Source organism: Sciurus carolinensis, chromosome 4 (assembly GCF_902686445.1).
Source record: "Sciurus carolinensis chromosome 4, mSciCar1.2, whole genome shotgun sequence".
NCBI classification, from domain to species: Eukaryota; Metazoa; Chordata; class Mammalia; order Rodentia; family Sciuridae; genus Sciurus; species Sciurus carolinensis.
Genome location: NC_062216.1, coordinates 75,394,389 through 75,414,759, shown reverse-complemented (window position 1 = coordinate 75,414,759; position 20,371 = coordinate 75,394,389). Strand labels below are relative to the sequence as shown.

General features: G+C 37.7%; 1 protein-coding gene across 1 annotated transcript; it reads right to left on the bottom strand.

Moving 5' to 3' along the window:
• Positions 1–414: 414 nt before the first annotated feature.
• On the bottom strand, positions 415–14,186 carry Necap1 (NECAP endocytosis associated 1). The gene is made up of 8 exons (XM_047551569.1): positions 14,042–14,186; positions 7,895–7,995; positions 7,525–7,629; positions 6,582–6,663; positions 5,520–5,628; positions 5,241–5,424; positions 2,464–2,566; positions 415–2,134 (listed from the first exon to the last, which is right to left on the bottom strand). The coding sequence occupies exons 1-8, from the start codon at positions 14,134–14,136 to the stop codon at positions 2,086–2,088; spliced, it is 828 nt and encodes a 275-aa protein (XP_047407525.1). The 5' UTR covers positions 14,137–14,186; the 3' UTR covers positions 415–2,085.
• Positions 14,187–20,371: the final 6,185 nt, after the last annotated feature.

Sequence of the window (20,371 nt, the reverse complement as noted above, 5' to 3'; positions counted from 1 at the left end):
ATATTATTCTGTGACAATCACTGAACAAGAACTCCAAGATCTTTTCTGGTTTCCAAAGTTTACAATCTTTAGTTCTATATCTTACACTGATTCTTTTCATTTCTGCTGACTACTTGTGGGATGTGAGTGGTGGCCTTAGTCATGAATATAATTTTAGGCAAATGAAATTATGGTACCAGAAAATAAATAATATTAATTTATTAATAAGTATCAATTTATTAATAAATATTAATTTATATTAAGGGGTACTCTGTCCATTTAGAACCATGGGCATAGAGGCCTAATCTCAAATTCTTAACGGTCCTTTTCTTTAAAAAAATTAATACATAAATATGCCCTCTTATTACTTACTGACCCATTTATATTGGGTCACTTAAGTTAAAAAGGATTAAATAGACAAATTAAAAGACAAACACGTTTTTCCATATTTTTAATTACCATTATTGCACCAATACAGCATACGCTTTATATACATATATCTTAAACTTCATTTTCAATTTTTCAGCAATTCAAATACATAATATATTATCATCTCGAGAATACAAAGAACACAACATGGAGGAAGATTGAGAAAATAGGTTCCCAATAGTTAGTCACTAGTGATTCTACTGACTTTCTTTTTAGTGTTTTCTACTGGAATATTAAAATGTTCTGCCATGGCTCTGGAAGAATAGAGCTGCCTGGAAGGGACGGCAATGAAAAACATGGACCCAAAGTTAGAAAAAGTAAAGAATGAAATTCAGGAGAAACAATATATTTTGAACTAAACATAAGGATCTCCCTTCAGTCAGAATGTACATATCCAAATAGGTGCTAGGGGAAGAAATTATATCCTCCCATTTAATTCTCAAAATTATTCACTAACAAACAAAATAGATAGTGCCCACTCATCTGAGGAGGCAAACTGTCTTCACAGCATTGTAAAAGGAATGGCAGGGCAGAGGGAAAGGAAAGTCCTGGGAGAGCAACTTGCTTGTAAGATACCCTGGCTGGTGGGTATCAAAGTCTAAGACAAAACCTGTCACAAGTAAAGCTGTGACTCTCCGACTTCCTTCATAAATGACAATATATGTAATAGCAGCTTTCTATTGAAGAGTTAGATGGATTGAAAAATAAATGTTTATGGAAAGCAGTCAGATACCCAGGCAGCAAGGCAATGTGGGTACTGAATGAGAGTCAAATGCTTTCAACCTCTGTTCTACAGACCAGGTTAAAAACACAACTCTTCAAATTACCTCAAATAAAGGGGTGAACACAAATTAATGCTGTGCTTCAAATGCAGCAGTGAGGTGGAGCTGCAAGAAATTAAACACTTCTATAAAACATAACTTGGAAAGCACAGCCCCTTGAACCTCCTTCCTTCCTGAAATATCCAAAGATGTCAAAGATGTTGCACTATTCAATAAACACAACAGTAGCGGTGCCACCAATAAAACCCTCTTATCATAGGAAAAGACATGTAAACACACAAGAGGGTGATGGAGCTGCACCTAGTGCTGGATATTCATTGAATAGGACAAGCCTGAAGGAGGCTTTATAGAAGAGACACAGGACACCCATCTTTCTTCAAACCTACCCTTATCAAAATTCTGAATTTGGAAATACTGAGGTTAGCCTGTCCATTTTTAGAGTCTTGGGTTAGTGAAAAGAAAGTTTCAAGGCTTTGTCTCCCCTGAAATTGTTAAATAGGGTTTCACAAAGAGGCACACAAGGATCATGAGATGATTCCAAAATAAGTTCAAGAATTTATAAGATGGAGAAAAATTTTACAAATTAGAGGTCACTTCCCCTCAAAAAGACACTGGTCTTTTGAACCCTGCATAGCCAGCCACAAGTACAGTAAGATCCACTGTTCTCCTGCACTGGTAATCACCAGGAAATAACAGATATTCTCTTGGCTGTATAGCAAGTAATAACATAGGAGAGTGAATAACTCAGCTTGAATGTAATGAAGAAGTTATGAAGAAGATTGTCCATTAATTTTGGTTTGGGGGAGGGAAGGGGTTCCTAACCTCCCTCACAGCTTGGTGCCCTCAACATCATTTTTATTCTTCAAGTCTGTCCTTACTGTCTTGCCAATGGTATTCAAAACTGGACCCAGTTGGATGGTTGTGGTGCTTGGTTTGGAACAGAGCTGCAGGACAGAAGAACAGAGAGAAAGCCAAAGACATAACATTAGCATAACTATACCTTTCTTTACTTATTTCCAAGAAATTGCTGTCCAGAATTTCTGAAACTATACTTCAAATTCTACTTACCAAGGCCTGAAATACCCCACTTAAACCTCACCCTAGAGTTTTCTTTTCCTACCATTCCCAATACAACTACATTTCCTTTCCTAGAACTGCTACAAAAGACTATTTGACTTGCAAATCCCTTGCTTTCCCAGATCAAAGATTAATTTGACCATACAAATCTTCTAAACACTGAGTGAAAGTATGCTGGTTTCGCTATGTCCACTACCTGGATGCAGTACTAAAGTCTCCCCACAAGTCATTGCTTGCAGGAACTGGAGCTGGTGCTGGTGTTGTGACAGGTGCAGGAGAATCCAAATCTAAAAGGATATCTGAACACAGGTAAGAGGAGAAAAAAGAAAAAGGGATGCAATAAAAATCTTAGAAATGAAAACATCTGTTCACACAAAAACCTATAAACAAATGTCACAGGAGTTTTACTTATAATTGCCAAAAACTGGAAACAACCCAAATATCTTTCCATGGATAACATATCAAGGTACATCCACATCACAGAATTCTACTCAGCAATAAAAAGGAACTACTGATATACACAAATTGGGTTAATCTCAAAAAATTTACACTAAGTGTAAAATGTCAATCCCAAATGGTTACACACTATGATTCAATTTATATAATATTTCAGAAATGGCAAAGTTACACAGAAAGAGAACATTCTAGAGTTGGGGGAAGGAAAACTAGGAAGGAATGGGTGTGGTTATAAAAGGGTAACACAAAGGATTCCTTATAGTGATGGAACAGTTCTGCATTCTGATTATAATGATCAATCTGTGTTTAATCTATGCATAACAAAACTGCATAAAACTGAAGAAACATACACACAAACAAGTACATGTAAAACTGGTAAAATCTGAATAAGATTGGAAGAAAGTTTCAATGTCAGTTTCCTGATTATGATATTTAAGAGCTTTATAAGACGTCACCAATGAGGGGAATTGGATAAAAGGCACACAGGATTTCTTTTTATTGGTCTTATAACTGCATGTGAATCTACAATTATCTCTAAATTTAATTAATCCCCAGCTACCCTCCACCCCTGCCCCCCACAAAAATTCCTAGTACTAAGAAAAAGAAGAGACTTGGACACTCCCTACCGATGATTAGCTGCAGAAAGAGAAAGCTTACCTTCAGAATCAATTTAAAAAATTATCTGTATTACCCAATACATTAAGTTAAAACTCCCCATGTCTAATATCTGGTCTCTAATCTCAGGAAAATTCCTTTGAGTTCTAATGTTCTCATTTAACTATGTCTTTTTCCCACCAGATAGTTAGGAAGAACACAAGTGTATGTACAAACCTAGATGTCCTCTTCCTTTTCTCCCAATTGACTTTGTAAAGGATTAAGAAATAATAATTTACTAAATGGCTGTTATGTCCCAAGAACTGAGCTAGGTGTTATCCTATCATTTAACCTTACCATGCTGGGATAGCTTTACATCTTAATTTGCAGATAAGAAAACTGACACTCAGGCTGGGGATATAGCTTGGTTGGTAGAGTGCTTGCCTTGCATGCACAAGGTCCTGGGTTCAATCCCCAATACCACCACCACCACCAAAAAAAAAAAAAAAAAAAAGAAAACTGAGACTCAATGAACTTAAGGTATATTTACCAAGCGCACTCAGATATAAAGTATCGAGCCATGATCACAATCTTAGTTCATCTGACTCACATGCCTACGAACAACTAACCAATGAACAATAACGAAGAAATGTTTTTTTTAATAACTACATATTTTCTGTCAAAGTACCCACTAATATAATGACAGTTCATCAATTTAAAAAAATGATGGAAAGAGATGGACATTATTACCCTATATACATATATGATTGCATGAGTGCATTATGTATAACCACAGAAATGAAAAGTTGTACTCCATTTGTGTACAATGAGTCGAAATGCATTCTGCTATCATATATAACTAATTGGAACAAACTAAAAAAAGTTTTTCTTAATTTTTTTTTTCTTATTTTATCTCAGAAGTAAAAATAAATAGGGTTGGGGATGTGCTCAGTGGTAAAGTACCCCTGGGTTCAATCCTTGGTACCAAAAACAAAAAATCTCGCCCTGTCAGTGCAGTTCTTTGGGGTTTTGTGATCAAGAGTCACCCCACTCCCAGCACACACACTCTACAAGTACACAAGCTGAATGAGAGGGAGGAGGAAGAGGAAAATCCCTCAGAAGCTGGAATTGGGGAAGTTTGTGGGGAGTGGTGCTGAAGACAGGGGTTCAGGGACACCTGTAGGTATATGAAGGGCAAGGAATGGGAAAGAAAAGCGGAATTTTTTAAAAGTTGAGCTGTGGTCTGGGTGTCTGTCCTTTTAATACTGTTTAAGAAATGCAAATGCCGTGCACGCAGTGGTTCACACCTGTAATCCCAGTGGCTCGGGAGGCTGAGGCAGGAAGATCACGAGTTCAAAGCCAGCCTCAGCAAAAGTGAGGCACTAAGCAACTTAGTGAGACCCTGTCTCGAAATAAAATATAAAATAGGGCTGGGGATACCCTATGTAAATTTATGATTACACAAATGGTATCCCTTTACGCCATGTACAAACAGAGAAACAACAAGTATCCCATTTGTTTACAATAATAAAAAAAAAAAAAAAAAAAATAGGACTGGGGATGTGGTTCAGTGGTCAAGTGCCCCTGAGTTCAATCCCTGGTACTCAACACCCTGCCAAAATAAATGCAAGTAGCTGGGCAAGATGGTGTATGTCTGTAATCCCTGTGACTCTAGAAGCTGAGGCAGGAGGATTGCAAATTTGAGGCCAACTTTAGAAAATTAATGAGTGTCTCAAAATTTAAGAAAGACTGGGGAAACAATTTTTAAATTAAAAAATAAAAACTTTTGATTCCTTGCCAAAATCACCCTGTTAGTACCAAAAGTCATTTCCTAGAAAAAACATCAATACTCTACTTGGCAAACTGGTTTATCCAATTAAAACACAAGATATGACTTACCAAAGTTAGAAGTTTTAGATTTACCTGAATTACTACCTCCATGGTTAGATTTTGGAATGGGTGGTGGAGTGACATGATTACTGATGGCAACTGAGGAAGATGGTGGGGGAATAGTGACTTTGCCTCCAGGGGGAGGAGGAAGTAAGCTCAGGCCCCCAGTTCCTGCAGTCCTGGGCTTAGAAGCACCTCCTTTCTTGGTTGTAATGTTCTACAAAAGGGGAAAAAGGAGGGAGAGTAAGAGAGAGAAATGTCAGAAACCTGTAGAAGAACAGGAAAAAAATTAAAAAAAAAAAACATACTCACCCCAATACTCAATTTGATGGTCTGTCCTTCCTTGAAGCCTAGATCCAACTTGGGACGAGTGTCCATTTCCTGAGATTCTTTGGAAATCTCAGATTCCTGCTTTACCCACCTTTAGGAAAATAGTAATTTATCTTAGTTTGGGATTCCCTGAAAGCAAAGTCTGACAAAGATTGGGTACATTTAGTTTATGTGAAATGGGATTCCAAAATGTAGGAATCAGGAAGAATGAGAAAGGAAAAAGGGATAAAAAGCTAAGAAAGAGGCCAACTGGGATTCAATCCCATTAAGGAGACCCTCTGAGAAACCATATTCAGGCATGGGATTTAGCTCAGTTGGTAGAGTGCTTGCCTAGCATGCACAAGGCCCAGGGTTCGATTCCCCAGCACCACCAAAAATAAATAAATAAATAAATAAATAAATAAATAAATAAATAAATGCATATCAGACTGGTCCTTCTTCATAGGAGGGCACCTAGTCACCAATTCCTATCCCCTGATGGTTAGGCACTGCCCCAGAGTGGGTGTTCCTTAGTTCTTGCAGGTTACACTCTTCTGCTAATCAAGTGCCTTCAACTTCAGAGTCCTGAAGCAGAAAAGCAGAAATATGCCTGTCCTTGAGGTAAAAAGCTGATGGTATAGATGGTGGTGTCCAACAGTTGCACCAAAATCAGGTGGGCTGAAGAAATGTATGCACAAAACACACAGCTCTATAAGTTACAAAATTCATAAATAACTCCTTACTTCAAATATAGCACTGCTATTAACCTGTTGACTATATTCTCCCTCCACCTCCTAAAAGCAAGAGCAAATTTTGCCAGAAGCATAAACAAAAGCATCATCACAAAATCATTGTGCAAGGGATCTAAAACATAAACCATATGGAAAAGAACCAGAATAGATACAAAGATAACTTAAGGAAACAGGAGCGAAGGGGGAGATTTATACTCACAATGAACTATATCAAATAAAGAAAACAGGAGGACAAAGCAACAGTGCCCATTCAACTGAGAAGCAGCATTCCCATAAGCATTTAATCTGGTAACTAAGGATAAGTGTCACTCACTTGAAGTGATCTTGCAACGAGACATTAAAGTCAAAGGCATCTCCCCGATCTGTGAATCCAATGCCAATGAATGCACTTCGCCCTGTGAAAAAGACAGGAATATTCACTCAGTATAGGAAGTTTCGGCCCAATGAAAATATGTCAGTTACCCTAACTAGATAAAGTCTATGAACATAAAACTTTTTCTCACAAGACCCAAAGTCAGTAGACTACATACAGTTCATGGGCAAATCCTATCATAGCTTGTTTTTGTAAATAAATTTTATTAATACATAGTCATATCAATTTGGTTACATATCATCTATGGCTGCTTTCACAATTCAACAGCAAAACTGAGAATGCTGGAAGCAGTGACTACTTGACCTGCAAAATCTAAAATACTTCTTATCTGTTTATCAGCCTATTATAAACTATGAAGAAATGATTAAGATAGGAATCGTGACACACGCCTGTAGTCCTAGTGACTCAGGAGGTTGAGCAGGAATATCACAAATTTAAGGTCAGCCTTGACAACTTACGACAACTTTCTGTTTCTGTTTCAAAACAGAAAATTTAAAAGGGTCTAGGGATATAGCTCAGTGGTAAAGTATCCCTGTGTTCAATCCCCACTAATAGAAGAAAAAAAAGAAATGATTGAGAATCACTGTCCTAGAAATACATGACTCAAGATAATCCCACCAAAAACCACCACAAACAATAAATGCTCAAAATGTGTCAATTCTTTCATTAGATATGCATAATTCATTTTAAGTCTTACCTATTAATTACCACATCTTATACATGTGTTCATATCTATTACAAATAACAAGTTAGTATTTCTCTCAGCAGTTATTAAAGCAACTTTGGAGAAAGGGAAGGAGTAATTTAGTAAATAGAAGTAAGAAATACGAGTGCCTTGTCTATTTTCCTAACTACATCCCATTCAAAATCTCAAATCCCTTACCAGTACCATCCTGGATCCGAATAACAAAGTAGCGGCTAGAATCTGTCACTGTCTCCACAGCAATACCAGGATATTGTTCTACTGGTGCCTGAGCAAAGAGCTCGCCTGACAGATAAGGAAAAGACCTCTTTCAGCAAAGGAAGCAAAAAATCAGAACTCCAATTAACAGGTATTTCCATTCCAGTCCCCAACTTAAAGATATTTGTAAAAGCATGTCAAATCAATATCCTTGGTTTGGGGATATAGCTCAGTTGGTAGAGTGCTTGCCTCACATGCACAAGGCCCTGGGTTCAATCCCCGGCACCGAAAAAAAAAAAAAAAAAAAAAAAAACAATAACCTTAATATATTAAAGGGTCACCTGCACTTTACCTGAAACTTTATCTTCAAGTTTGATATAGGCAATCTTCCCTTTTGAAGTGATTCGAAGACGACCAGTCCAATCAGGTTGATCCAATTTCCAGTCAGATGCCCTAAGATAGGAAAATGGGACGCCTCAGGGTTCAGGTGCAATTCTTTAATATACTAAGTCCTTCCCAGAATCATCTGCCACATTTCTACATCCCTGTCCTGGACTGCCTATTCTTTCTACTTATTAAATAATCAACAAAAATAAAAACTCATAATCTTCTTATACAGATGCCTATTGTTATATATAGTATAAAGCAAGTAAAAAGCAATGTTACTACTGGAGGTTTCTAGAGTCTAATAAGAGTCAATAAAAACATGTAGAAGTACAAACAAAAGTCATAAAAAATAAAGAATTTCTTGGAACTGAGGGTGTAGCTCAGTGACAAGTGCTTGCCTAGCATGTTTGACACTGCAAAAAAATTAAAAATTTCTCATAATGATGTTATATTCATACTGTAGATTACATTGTATATAATAGTGTTTTATTGGTCAGGTAACAACAAAGTATATCTACTAATTGAAATATCCTGGGCAACAAAAGCCTTCTGAAATCACTGAGCACATTATCTTTTATTGAATACAACCAATATTTACAGAGTGCTTATTAACTCACAAGCACTGTTCTAGATGCTTGTGATATAAAAGCAAACAAAACATCCTCTTTCTTATTAGGCTTACATTCCAAAAGAAGACAGACAACAAAAAGGAAACATGATAAATAACACAATCAGTAACTTAGAATGTTATAAGGGCTAAAGTAAAAAGAAAATAAAAAGCAGACAAGAAGTTTGGGGAGGACAGTGGGAGACTGAACAGGTTGCACTATTCAAGAGGGTGGTCAGGGTATGCCTCATTGGAATGTGGAGCAAAAATGTGAAGCAAGTGAGGGAGAATACCTGGGTGAAAATGTTCTGGGTCCAGGGAATGACTAGTGCAAAAACTGCTAAAGTAGGAACATGCTTGGCATGTCTGAAGGACAGCAAGAAAGTCACTGTACTTAGGATAAAGAGACAAACAGGGAGAGGTACAGGGACCCAGATCATGCATGAAGGGCTTTATAGGCTATCAAAAGAACTTGGGCTGCTGGGTACAGTGGCACACACCTGTGATCCAAGCAGCTCAGGAAGCTGAGGCAGGAAGATCATGAGTTCAAAGCCAGCCTCAGCAAAAGCAAGGCACTAAGCAACTCAGTGAGACCCTGTCTCTAAATAAAATATAAAAAAATAGGGCTGGGAATGTGGATCAGTGGTCAAGTGCCCCTTAGTTCAATCCCCAGTACCCAAAAATAAATAAATAAATAAATAAATAAATAAATAAATAAATAAATAACTTGGGTTTTTACTGAGTGAAAGAGGAGCCATTGCAGGTTTTAAGCAGATATATGACATGACTTCCCTTATGTTTTAAAAGGATTAGTTTGTCTGCTGTGTAGAGAAGAGATGTAGGGACATGATGGCTGAAGCAGGGGGATTAGTTAAAAGACTACTGCAAAAAAAAAAAAAAAAAAAGACTATTGTAGTAATCTAGGTGAGTTGTGATGATGACTCAGAAAAGATAATAGTAGAACTGGCTAGATTCTGGACATATTTAAGGCAAAAGTAGTAGGATTTCCTAATGGATTGGATATAGGACACACGAAAAAAGAGAAGTGTGGGATTATTCCAAGAATTATACCCTGAGCAAAGGAGTTATCAATAACTGAGATGAAGAAGGCCAAAGGTAGAGACTCACTGGGAATAAAGATTAGGTGTTCTCTTTTGGAGATGCTGAATTCTACATGTCAAAAAGATTTAAGAGGAGATGTAGACTAGGCAATTGAATATATGTGAGCCCAAATTCAGAAGAGAAATCTGGAAAAGGGCTAGGGAGATAGCTCAGTCGGTAGAGTGCTTGCCTTGTAAACACAAGGCCCTGAGTTCAATCCCCAGCACCAAAAAAACAACAACAAAAAAAAAAGAAATCTGGAATGAAAACACAAATGTCTATGAAAACTTTAGAAATACTAAAATGTATACTCAGATAATATGTGTTTAAATGAACTTGAACAAAATCTAAATATTACTTATGGTGGATTTTCATGAACACCTGTAAAACTGTAACTTGTTTTGCCAGGAGTGTAGAGAAGAAAGAGCAAAATAAAAGTTATTAATAATGCATCCCTTAAGAACCTGAAGACTAATACTTGCAGGTTAAAAAAAAGTAATAATAAGGTACATATTAACAAAAATAACTTTAACATGATATGCAAAAGGCAGAAAGGAAGAAAGTAAAGCAAAGGATTTATAAGATAAATTCCTATCATTCCCTTTCCTTTTGGGGGGCGGGGAGTGGGGGACAGTGGTATATTGGGGATTAAACTCAGGGACACTCAACCACTGAGTCACATCCCCAGTCCTATTTTCTATTTTATTTAGAGACAGGGTCTCACTGAGTTGCTTAGCACCTTGTTTTTGGCTGATACTAGATTTGAACTCTGATCCTACTGCTTCAGCCTCAGAAGCCTGGGATTACATGCAGGCGCAGTGGCCTCCCTTCCCTTTTGATGCTCTGCCTTCAAAGACCCTCAAGTACCTGAATCTGATCTAGATTAGAATACTCTACGGATCCCCTCTATTACCCTTAGAGTAGCCATGAAAAGCCCATTCCCCTACCCCTTCTCTCTCAATAAAGGAAAATAACGCCTAATTTTAGTAATAATATCTAATTCAAAATCCAACATTCTTTACATTACATTAAAATACTATAGAATTTTTTAAAAAAATACTATAGAATTTAATATTGACTTAGCTAGGGGAGGAAGGTAGTGATGAATGAAAAAAACAATTTTACAAAATGGAAAATAATTTTCTATTCATTTATAAGTTTCTCATCAACCCATAGTTTCCTTCTCTTTGGTTCAAAAGTCTGGTAAGCGGTGAATGTTTGGGAAGCAACAGCTTATATAGTCATTTACTCCCTTTGATTTTACTAGTCACTCAAAGGCAGGAATTCCCCTGCTTCTTAAAAAGCACAGTATGTCCAGCCTAAAGAATAAATCAAGCTCATAATATAAAATGGGTTCTGGGAAACAATAAGAAAGACTATTGAGACAAAAAGAAAAGTAAATTTATAAAGTATCTATTATATGCCAGGTATTATGCCTATTTGCCAAAGGTAACCCAGCAAATAAATGACATAATTCAAACTTAGTTCTGCTCTGTTCATTCGCCATGCTAAAGAAGAGAAGATAAAATTTCTATTGGAGTATAAAAATTCTAATATGGAAAACACAGGAGGATAACAGGAAAGGGGGTAAAGGAAAATTAAGAAATTGCTTTAATGACTCATTATAATCAACAGATATATAAATAAAGGTTTATGGATACATTAGGAAGTGAAGATGTTTTCAAATGCTTGAAGCAGAATAAAAAGAATACAGACCTCAGCTTCAATGTGTATCACGTCCTTTAAAGGAAGTCCTGACTCCTAAAAGTTCAGTCATGAGGTATTTGATCTTATTTAGCAACTCAAATCAATGTTAACTTATATGATCAGGTTTATCTACAATATCTAACTAAATTTCTTCTTTCAGTCAACATTTGCAGAGTGTCGATTAGGTGTCAAACACTGTTAGACCCTTAGAATACAAAATTTTTAAAGACCTCCAGTTGTTGACTCCCCATTTACCTACTGGGGAGAAAGGAATCTGAACAACCCACTACAAAAGAGAATGAAGAGGTCTGAGATGGAGACAACCATAGGACACCACTGAAACATAAAGAGAGCATACCTAAATCAGAATGGAAGAGTCAGGCAGGGCTTCCCAAAGAAGGTGATGTCTAAGGTGAGTCAAAGTTACATACTAACTGTAACTACCATCAAAAACCATGATTCCCAATAACTGGGATAGATTCAAACTAAATAGCTTTCTCTCAGCAAAGGAAACTGTCAGCAATGCGAAGAGAGAACCTGCAGAGTGGGAGAATATCTTTGCCACTCATACTTCAGATAGAGCACTAATTTCCAGAATATATAAAGAACTCAAAAAACTCTACACCAAGAATACAAATAACCCAATCAACAAATGGGCTAAGGATATGAACAGATACTTCACAGAAGAAGATCTACAAGCAATCAACAAACATATGAAAAAATGTTCACCATCTTTAGTAATAAGAGAAATGCAAATCAAACCTACACTAAGATTCCATTTCACCCCAATTAGAAAGGCAATTATCAAGAATACAAGCAACAACAGGTGTTGGAGAGGATGTGGGGAAAAAGGTACACTCATACATTGCTGGTGGGGTTGCAAATTAGTGCAGCCACTCTGGAAAGCAGTGTGGAGACTCCTTAGAAAACTTGGAATGGACCCACCATTTGACCCAGCTATCCCACTCCTCGGCCTATACCCAAAGGACTTAAAATCGGCATACTACAGAGATACAGTCACATCAATGTTCATAGCTGCTCAATTCACAATAGCCAGACTGTGGAACCAACCTAAACGTCCTTCAATTGATGAATGGATAATGAAACTGTGGTATATATATACAATGGAATATTACTCAGCCATAAAGAATAATAAAATTATGGCATTTGCAGGCAAATGGATGAAATTGGAGAATATCATGTTAAGTGAGATAAGCCAAACTCAAAAATCCAAAAGACGAATGATCTCACTGATAAGTGGATGATGACACATAATGGGGGTGGGAGGGGGGCAAGAATGGAGGAAGGAGAGGGAAAAGAGGGATGGGAGGGGTGGGGGGGGAGGAAAAAATAATAGAATGAATGAAACATCATTACCCTATGTAAATGTCTGATTACGCAAATGGTATGCTGTTACTCCATGTACAAACAGAAACAATATGTATCCCATTTGTTTACAATAAAAAAAAAACATGATTCCTATATGTGGTCAATTTGGGGTCTGATTGACAGCTTCTAAAAAGTAGAACTATTTCTTGGTCAAAAGGTAAACTAACAAGGATCCAGTGCATAGATCTACAAGCACAAAGATATTCCTTCATGATGAATGAACCTCTGGTAAGGAGGCAAAATGGACCTATGGAGAAGATAACTTTTCAGCCTAAGTAATGGTAAATACCAAGACAAAAATCATTATAGTGATATGGATAAGAGAGAGAAATAAGAATGGCATGTATATTTTTGATGCTTTAAGTTTCTTATATTCTTTCCTATCTACCAAATGATTTCATTTTACTCTCCAAAACCTCACAAGGTACATAAGAAAAGCATTTTTTTCTATTTTACAGATGAGAAAACTAAGGCTTGGAGAGGTTTAAGATTTGCCCCCAAATTTTGCAGGCTTTTAGCAGCCAGGGCTCATACTCTTATTTTTTAATTAGTACGCCAGTGAATTCTCTTTCAACTACATAATGTCGGATTACTCAGACTCAGAATCACTGGATTAGAAGGTTGTGAGTTAGGCCCTACAAAGAAAATGCTGCATTAACTCTGAAGAGAAACGCTAAAGAAAAGGTTAAGAGGAGAGGAAGAAAAAAGGATGACAAAAAATACTACATAGCCAAGAAAACATACTGAAAAGAATAACAATGAACAACCACTGGAAAACTTTTGATCATAACCTTTGCCTCGAACAAACCGAAGAAAAAACCGAATGAAGAATAGTGATACTTCATGTGAGACTGACAACAGTACAAAAGGTAAATCTGATCATCCAACAGTGAGCAGTAACACAATGATTACCCACATGTGTGCTCGGGGTATTGGAAATATATTGGTCGGGGGTTGGAGGGTGAGAATTACAAGCTGAAGGACGCACTGAAGAGCCAAGAGAAGGTGAAAGGCGATGAAGCAGGCATGAATGGAGGTGGACGATGGGGAGCATATGGATGTCCCAAGAGGGATGGGGGAGGGAAGTGGAATGATTCGGGATAGTAAAAAAGAAAAATAAATAAGTGGCGGAAACAAGAACAATGACAGTCCAGGGTAGAACTGGAATAAGAGAACAGGACGATGACAACCCAGAAGGGTAAGCTAGCAAGGTGACAACCCAGAGGTGGCAAAGACGGCGTTTTACTTGAGGACAGAAGTGTCATTCCCGACCTGTACGCGAGTGCGGCAGTGCCTCAGAGTTAGTACCTGTAACCGCGGTTGGAGGCCCGGGGTGGAATCCGATAGACGCTGACGTCAGGCTTCACACACAGCACAGACTCGTACTCCAACTCGGCCGCCATCTTGGCTCCGCTCTCCGCGCCGCCAGGAGCGGGGCGTAGAGCCGGGGGCGGGACGTGGGGGCGGGAGTTACGAACGCGACAACTTCCGCTTGCGCTCAGTTTCATTCCTGAAATTAACCTCTTCGGTGGCGCCGGTTGGGGCAGCCATATTGGAGCTTGGAAATGCTAGGATGCCCAGTTCACCATCTTGAGTAATGGCGAAGATACCTTCCCGGTGAACGACTTACGTAATGAAAATCTCTTCCCGGAGAGGTGCCGAGGGAAAGCGCCATCTTGCTGCCGGCGGGTGCCCGCGTCCCTCAGGAGGGTGGGCACCGGCTTGAGAGCTGGCGAGTGCCTTCTGAGAGCCACATTTTAATCGTTTCCTGGCAGGAGAAGGGTACTCGCTCTTGTGGGACCCGGTACCTGCGGGAAGTGTGTGGGACACTCACGGACACGTGGTTTTTACTTTGCAGAATCTGTGTGTTAAAAATGCCCAGCCTGGTTTTTTTTTTTTTTTTTTTTTCTCTGAGAGCAACACTTTATCTCGGATTTTACAGAACGACACCTTTTGAAATATTTTGCTGTGCTTTCAGCGTGTGCTGTGATTACCTTTTTGAAAAAGTTGGCCGTTAAGCTCTAAATGGAATCAATTCAATTCCTGATAAATTCAGGAAGCATAATAAACTGTAATAGCTGTTATTTGCTCCCACTTAATATAATGACAAATACTAAGGAACTCTGTACCTGTGTTCTTTGTGCACTTCAAATGTAAAGTTACCACAACACTATAACTTTGAAATGCTTTAATTACAACCGATTGCAAGTGCCAAAACCGAGATAGGAGCTCATATGTCTGAGTACACCAGTGGCAGTCTTCAACACCGAGTTGTATTGCCTGGTTGAATTAGACCTCTAAATTGTCTACTCTTATCTAGGAAAATTATATATTTTTTTCTTTTTTTCGTTTTAAGTTTGTTCTAATTAGTTATACATGACAGTAGAATGCATTTTGACACTTTGTACACAAATGGAGCACAATTTCTCATTCCTCTGGCTGAACATGATGCAGAGTCACACCGGTAGTGTAATCATACATGTATACAGGGTAATAATGTCTATCTCATTCCACCATCCTTCCCACATCCACACCCCGTTTCCTCCCCTCACTCCCCTCTGCCCAATCCAAAGTTAGGAAAATGATGTCTTTAAAAAGAGTATACTTTCATTGTGGTTAAGGAGGTGGAGCTTGGCTATTACCAAATACTGTTGGCAGGAATGCAAGTTTCCACAGTGCTTTGAAGAGAAATCTAGTAGAATTGATCAATATATTAAGTACATGTAACCTTCAACTGAGCAATTTCACTAATAGGTATTTTAGAGAAATCTTGATATGCACAAAAAAGATATATGCAATAGTGGTTATTAAAGTAAAGAAATATTGGAAAATGTGAACTATTATCAATAGGAAATAGTGGCATATCTATTACTATGGGATTATTTGTCCTAGAGGTAGAAATTATATACACATAATTAAAAGAGATCCAAGTAGCATGGTGTCACATGCCTTGTAATCCCAGCGACTTGGGTGGCTGAGACAGGAAAAATAAAAACAAAAAAAAGAAAGATCCAAGATGTTTTAAAAAACAAAAGAGCTAAGTGCAAAAACAACACAAAACAAAACAAAAAAATATATAGCATTTTATGTCAAATGTTTATGTCAAAACATATAAATTACATGTGTATGCATGTAGGTGCACTAAAAAGGGTCTTAGGATAGAGCACTGAAAGGGAAAAATATTTTCTACCCCATATATTTCTCCACTTTTGTAGTTATAAAAAGAATAGCTGGACGCAGTGGCCCACAACTATAATCCCAGTGGCTGGGGAGGCTGAGGCAGGTGGATTGAGAGTTCAAAGCCAGTCTCAGCAAAAGCAAGGCACTTAAGCAGCTCAGTGAAACCCTGTCTTTAAATAAAATACAAAATAGGACTGGGATGTGGCTCAAAGGTTGAGCGCCCTTTGTTCAATTCCCAGTATGCCCCCTCTCACCCCACAAAAAAAAAAAGTAGGAAAGACAATAGAATGAATAGGACATAACTTTGCTGTGTTCATGTATGAATACACAACCAGTGTAACTCCACAGCATGTACAAACCACAAGGAAGGGAAGCAATACGCCATGTATGTATATGTCTAAATACATTCTGCTGTCATGTATAACTAAATAGAACAAATTTTAAAATTGAAAAAAAAAGAATGAATATAGCTACCACCTTCACTGAACACATGTAAAAAAAAGAAGTGAAGACAGGGAAGTGGACTATTGTTTCTATTTCTGACTTTATGATCTCATCTGAATCTTAAGTCATGTGACTAAACCACAAGGTACACTGCCCCTCCCCCTGTCCTGTGTCAGCATCACTGAGAATCGCTTATGAGAACTCTAGTTTCCGGTTCAACTTCTTACTGTTTTATATTTTTCCTCCCAAATCTTGCCATCTTAGAGACTTCCAAATTCATATTGTTAAATCTTCCTAGCCATACACTCCTCTGAGCTATAAATTATCTTTGACTCTTATTTCATCTCACATCTTTGCCTCTCATCAGACTTTTTCATCACCCAAAATAGCTCCATTTCTGAAATCTTGGACACTATTTCTATCTTATCACAAACTCTTATCCTAACTCCTCTCACAACTTAAGTATCATTACATCTTGTTATTTATCAGGTTATACAATCATATTAGCTTTCTCCTTTTTATTTCTCTCCTCTGTTTCAACTGTTCTTTTGCTGTCATCCTTAAGCCCTCTTTGCTCTTGATACCGCTGGTTATCAGTGACAGTTCTGCTTCCTCAAATGTTGAAGTTTGAACATTAGAGAATTGCCCAAGGCAAGCATAGAAAGCAGGTTTTATTTAAAAAATAGTAGCACAGACTTCCCCCTGGAGGGAGAAGGGGCCCATGGCTGGTTTCCTGGTATCCCAAGAAGTGAGAGCGTCCCGCCCCTTTTATACATTTTCGATTTTCTTTGTTCTCCTGCCCTCTTTCCCCACATCTCTCTCCTTCCTGCATACATGGCTGGGCCCAGGAAATGCCCGTGGGATGACCAAAAGGTCAGAAGCAACTGGGCAGGGGGGAGGGGCCAAATGGAGTAATCGAGGCAGGTAGCAGACCAGAAGGCATTCATTAACAACTTTTACAACTCCCTGCAGGGAGGGACAATTCTTTGGACAGGTTACCTTAACAACAGGTTGGAGCAGGGGCAGTTTATCTTGGTAAGGGTGGAGCATGGGCTCTGGAGGCATTAACATTTCAATCCCCCAGAAGTGATCTTCAACTTCCCGGACCCAAACCAGCCTCCATCTTCATGATCCAACCCAATTACTTGTCTACACTGACTGTCTGTCTTTAATTCTTGCTTCACTCTTTCACCACAACCAACCCAAAAGACTCCAGTCACATGTAATCCAACCATGCATTCATTATGCCCCAAGAACAAATTACATAATGTTAGAGATTGTTGTACATAAAACTTTGTAGTTCAAGTTTTAACTTTGCCCTTAACAACCAGATTTGGCCTTGCTAGTTTCCAATCTCACTTCTTTCAATGGTTTTTACAAATATTGGTGCTCTTTTCAAGCCTACAAATCTAAGTTTTTTTTCTCTTGTTTCTATACAGATAAATTATTTTACTGTTTCCCTAAGAAAATAAAATTTCTGTGAACTCTCTGAAATTAATACCACCCTATTCATTGTCCTTTGGCATCTTCACCTATAGTTCCTCCTACTTGTGTGTTCCCTGGATCTCTACTCCCCAACCTTCTCAGGAATTTGCCTTCATTGTCTATCTCCTTTCTTCTCTATGTCTTAGAACTCTCATTTTCCATTTGCTCTTTCTCTCGGCATATAAGTATATTCAGGTTGTTTCCATCTTAAAAACAATAAAACTTCTACTTAACCATCTCTTCATATAAATTTAAATTTCCTTTGTCACGCTAACTCAGTACAAATTTGAAGTTCTCCATTCACAGCCAATTAAAAGTAATTTGTACTTGTTCTTTCAATTTGCTCATTTTTTCAGTTCTTAATTCACTACTCTAAACTTCTGCTTCTACCTTCACATGATAGTGACAACAATTATCACTAAGGTCATTAGTGACCCTGAACTTAGCAGATCTAGAAGGACCATTTTACCTATTCATAAAATTATAAAATATATCTTGTTTTTGTTCCCTCCTTTCTACTCTCACTTCCCTAATTCAGGCCCTTATCATCTCTAGCCTGGACTTGATATTCCTTACTATTCAACCATACTTCTACTTTCCCTTTTTCCATTCCATAAGCAAAACTCTGAATAAAATCCCTCCCCTGCTCAAAATTCTTCAGTAACTTCCAAATAATAGTAAAATAAAATGCAGACTGTTGCAAGGTAAATAACTTCCTTCACTATCTAGCCCTGGTTTATCATAAAGTTCCAGCCCTGCCCAACCTTTCACTTAAAATTTTCAAATGTTCAACCTCTGTTTTCTTAACAGGTCCATATTCTTTACACCCTGTATACATTTGCATGCAGTCAACTTTCTGCCTGAAACACCCTCCTCTGCCCTTTCAATTTGGCAAACAGATACTTTCAAATATCACTTCAAATAATACCTCTTTTGAGGCTTTGTCAGGTACTTTGGATAAATTTCTCTAATTCTTCCCCTTGCTTCTGTCACGCTTTATGCTTTATGTGTTACTATGATTTAAACATCTTTATGCTTTATGTGGTACTATGGTTTAAACATCTCCTGCTAAACATAAGCTCCATAAAGGCAGGAAACTTACTTTTTCCATCTTTTATCTTCCAACATCCAACACAATACTCTTCACATACTAGGCATCCAATAATATTTACAGAATAATACAAATTTTCAATTTGTCTAATTATTTAACATTAATTTGGCTATTTATTAAATAAATTGACTTTATTACTGAAAACTTTTCACATGGAAAACTCCAGCATCAGCATAGATAAAATATTTTTGGAGTAATATAAATCTTATACAAATTCTTTCTTTTTTAGTTGTTGATGGACCATTTATTTATTTATTTATTTGCAGTGTGGAGAATCGAACTCAGTGCCTCACACATGCTAGGCAAGCACTGTACCACTGAGTTACAATCCCAGGCCTCCTGTACAAATTCTCATGAGAAGACAGAGAAAAAAAACGCTTCCCAGTTAATCTTTATGAGACAATCATTAGCTTGGTACCAAACCCAGACAAAGATGTTAGAAGGAAAGAAAATTACAGACTTGTTGGCATATGCCTGTAATCCCAGCCATTCAGAAGGCTGAGGCAGGAGGATCACAAATTCAAGGCCTGTCTCAGCAATTTATCCAGACACTGTCTCAGAGGGGACTTAGGGGAGGCAAGGGGGCAGGGGAGTGGGAAAGATGATGGAATGAGATTGACATCATTACCTGCATGATTGCATGAATGGTATGACTCTACATCATGTACAACCAGAGAAATGAATAGCTGTGCTCCATTCATGTACAATGAATCAAAATGCATTCTGCTGTCATGCATAACTAATTAGAACAAATAAAAATATAAATAAATAAATAAATAAAACAAAAAAGTGCTAGGGCTCTTTAAGCACTCCTGGGTTCAATCTCTGCTACTAAAAAAAAAAAAAAAATATATATGTCTTGGCTGGAATTCACCTCCTCTCACCACTGGATGGTAGTAACTACACAATTCAAGGATTTCAGGATGAAGAATAACTGCTGAAAATCAGACTAATTTTCTCTTATGTGAGACTTTCCAAGTGTATGTGACTCAACCAAGTTCAACAAAAACACTTTTGTTGGAAACAGTAAAGACTTCACCCATCTCAAGTCTTGATTACTTTTAGACACTTTTATACACGTGAAAATAAGTCGTAGTTTTCTTGACTTATCCCTATCTCACATATTTTCTCCCTTTTTCTTCTTTATCCACACACAAAAAGTTATTTACTACAAGTTTTTTAATCTGGCTTACTTTTGCCCAGAGTACTGATAGCAATAGTATTTGTTAAAGTATAATTTTTCTAAATGCTGAAGTTGCTACATGGACAGTGATAATAAAAATTGTAATGAACTTGGCATGGGGATTCATGTCTGTAATCCCAGTGATTCAAGAGACTGAAGCAGGAGGATCTCAAGTTCAAGGCCAGCCTAGTCAATTTAGAAAGATCCTGTCTCAAGATAAAAAAAATTAAAAGGG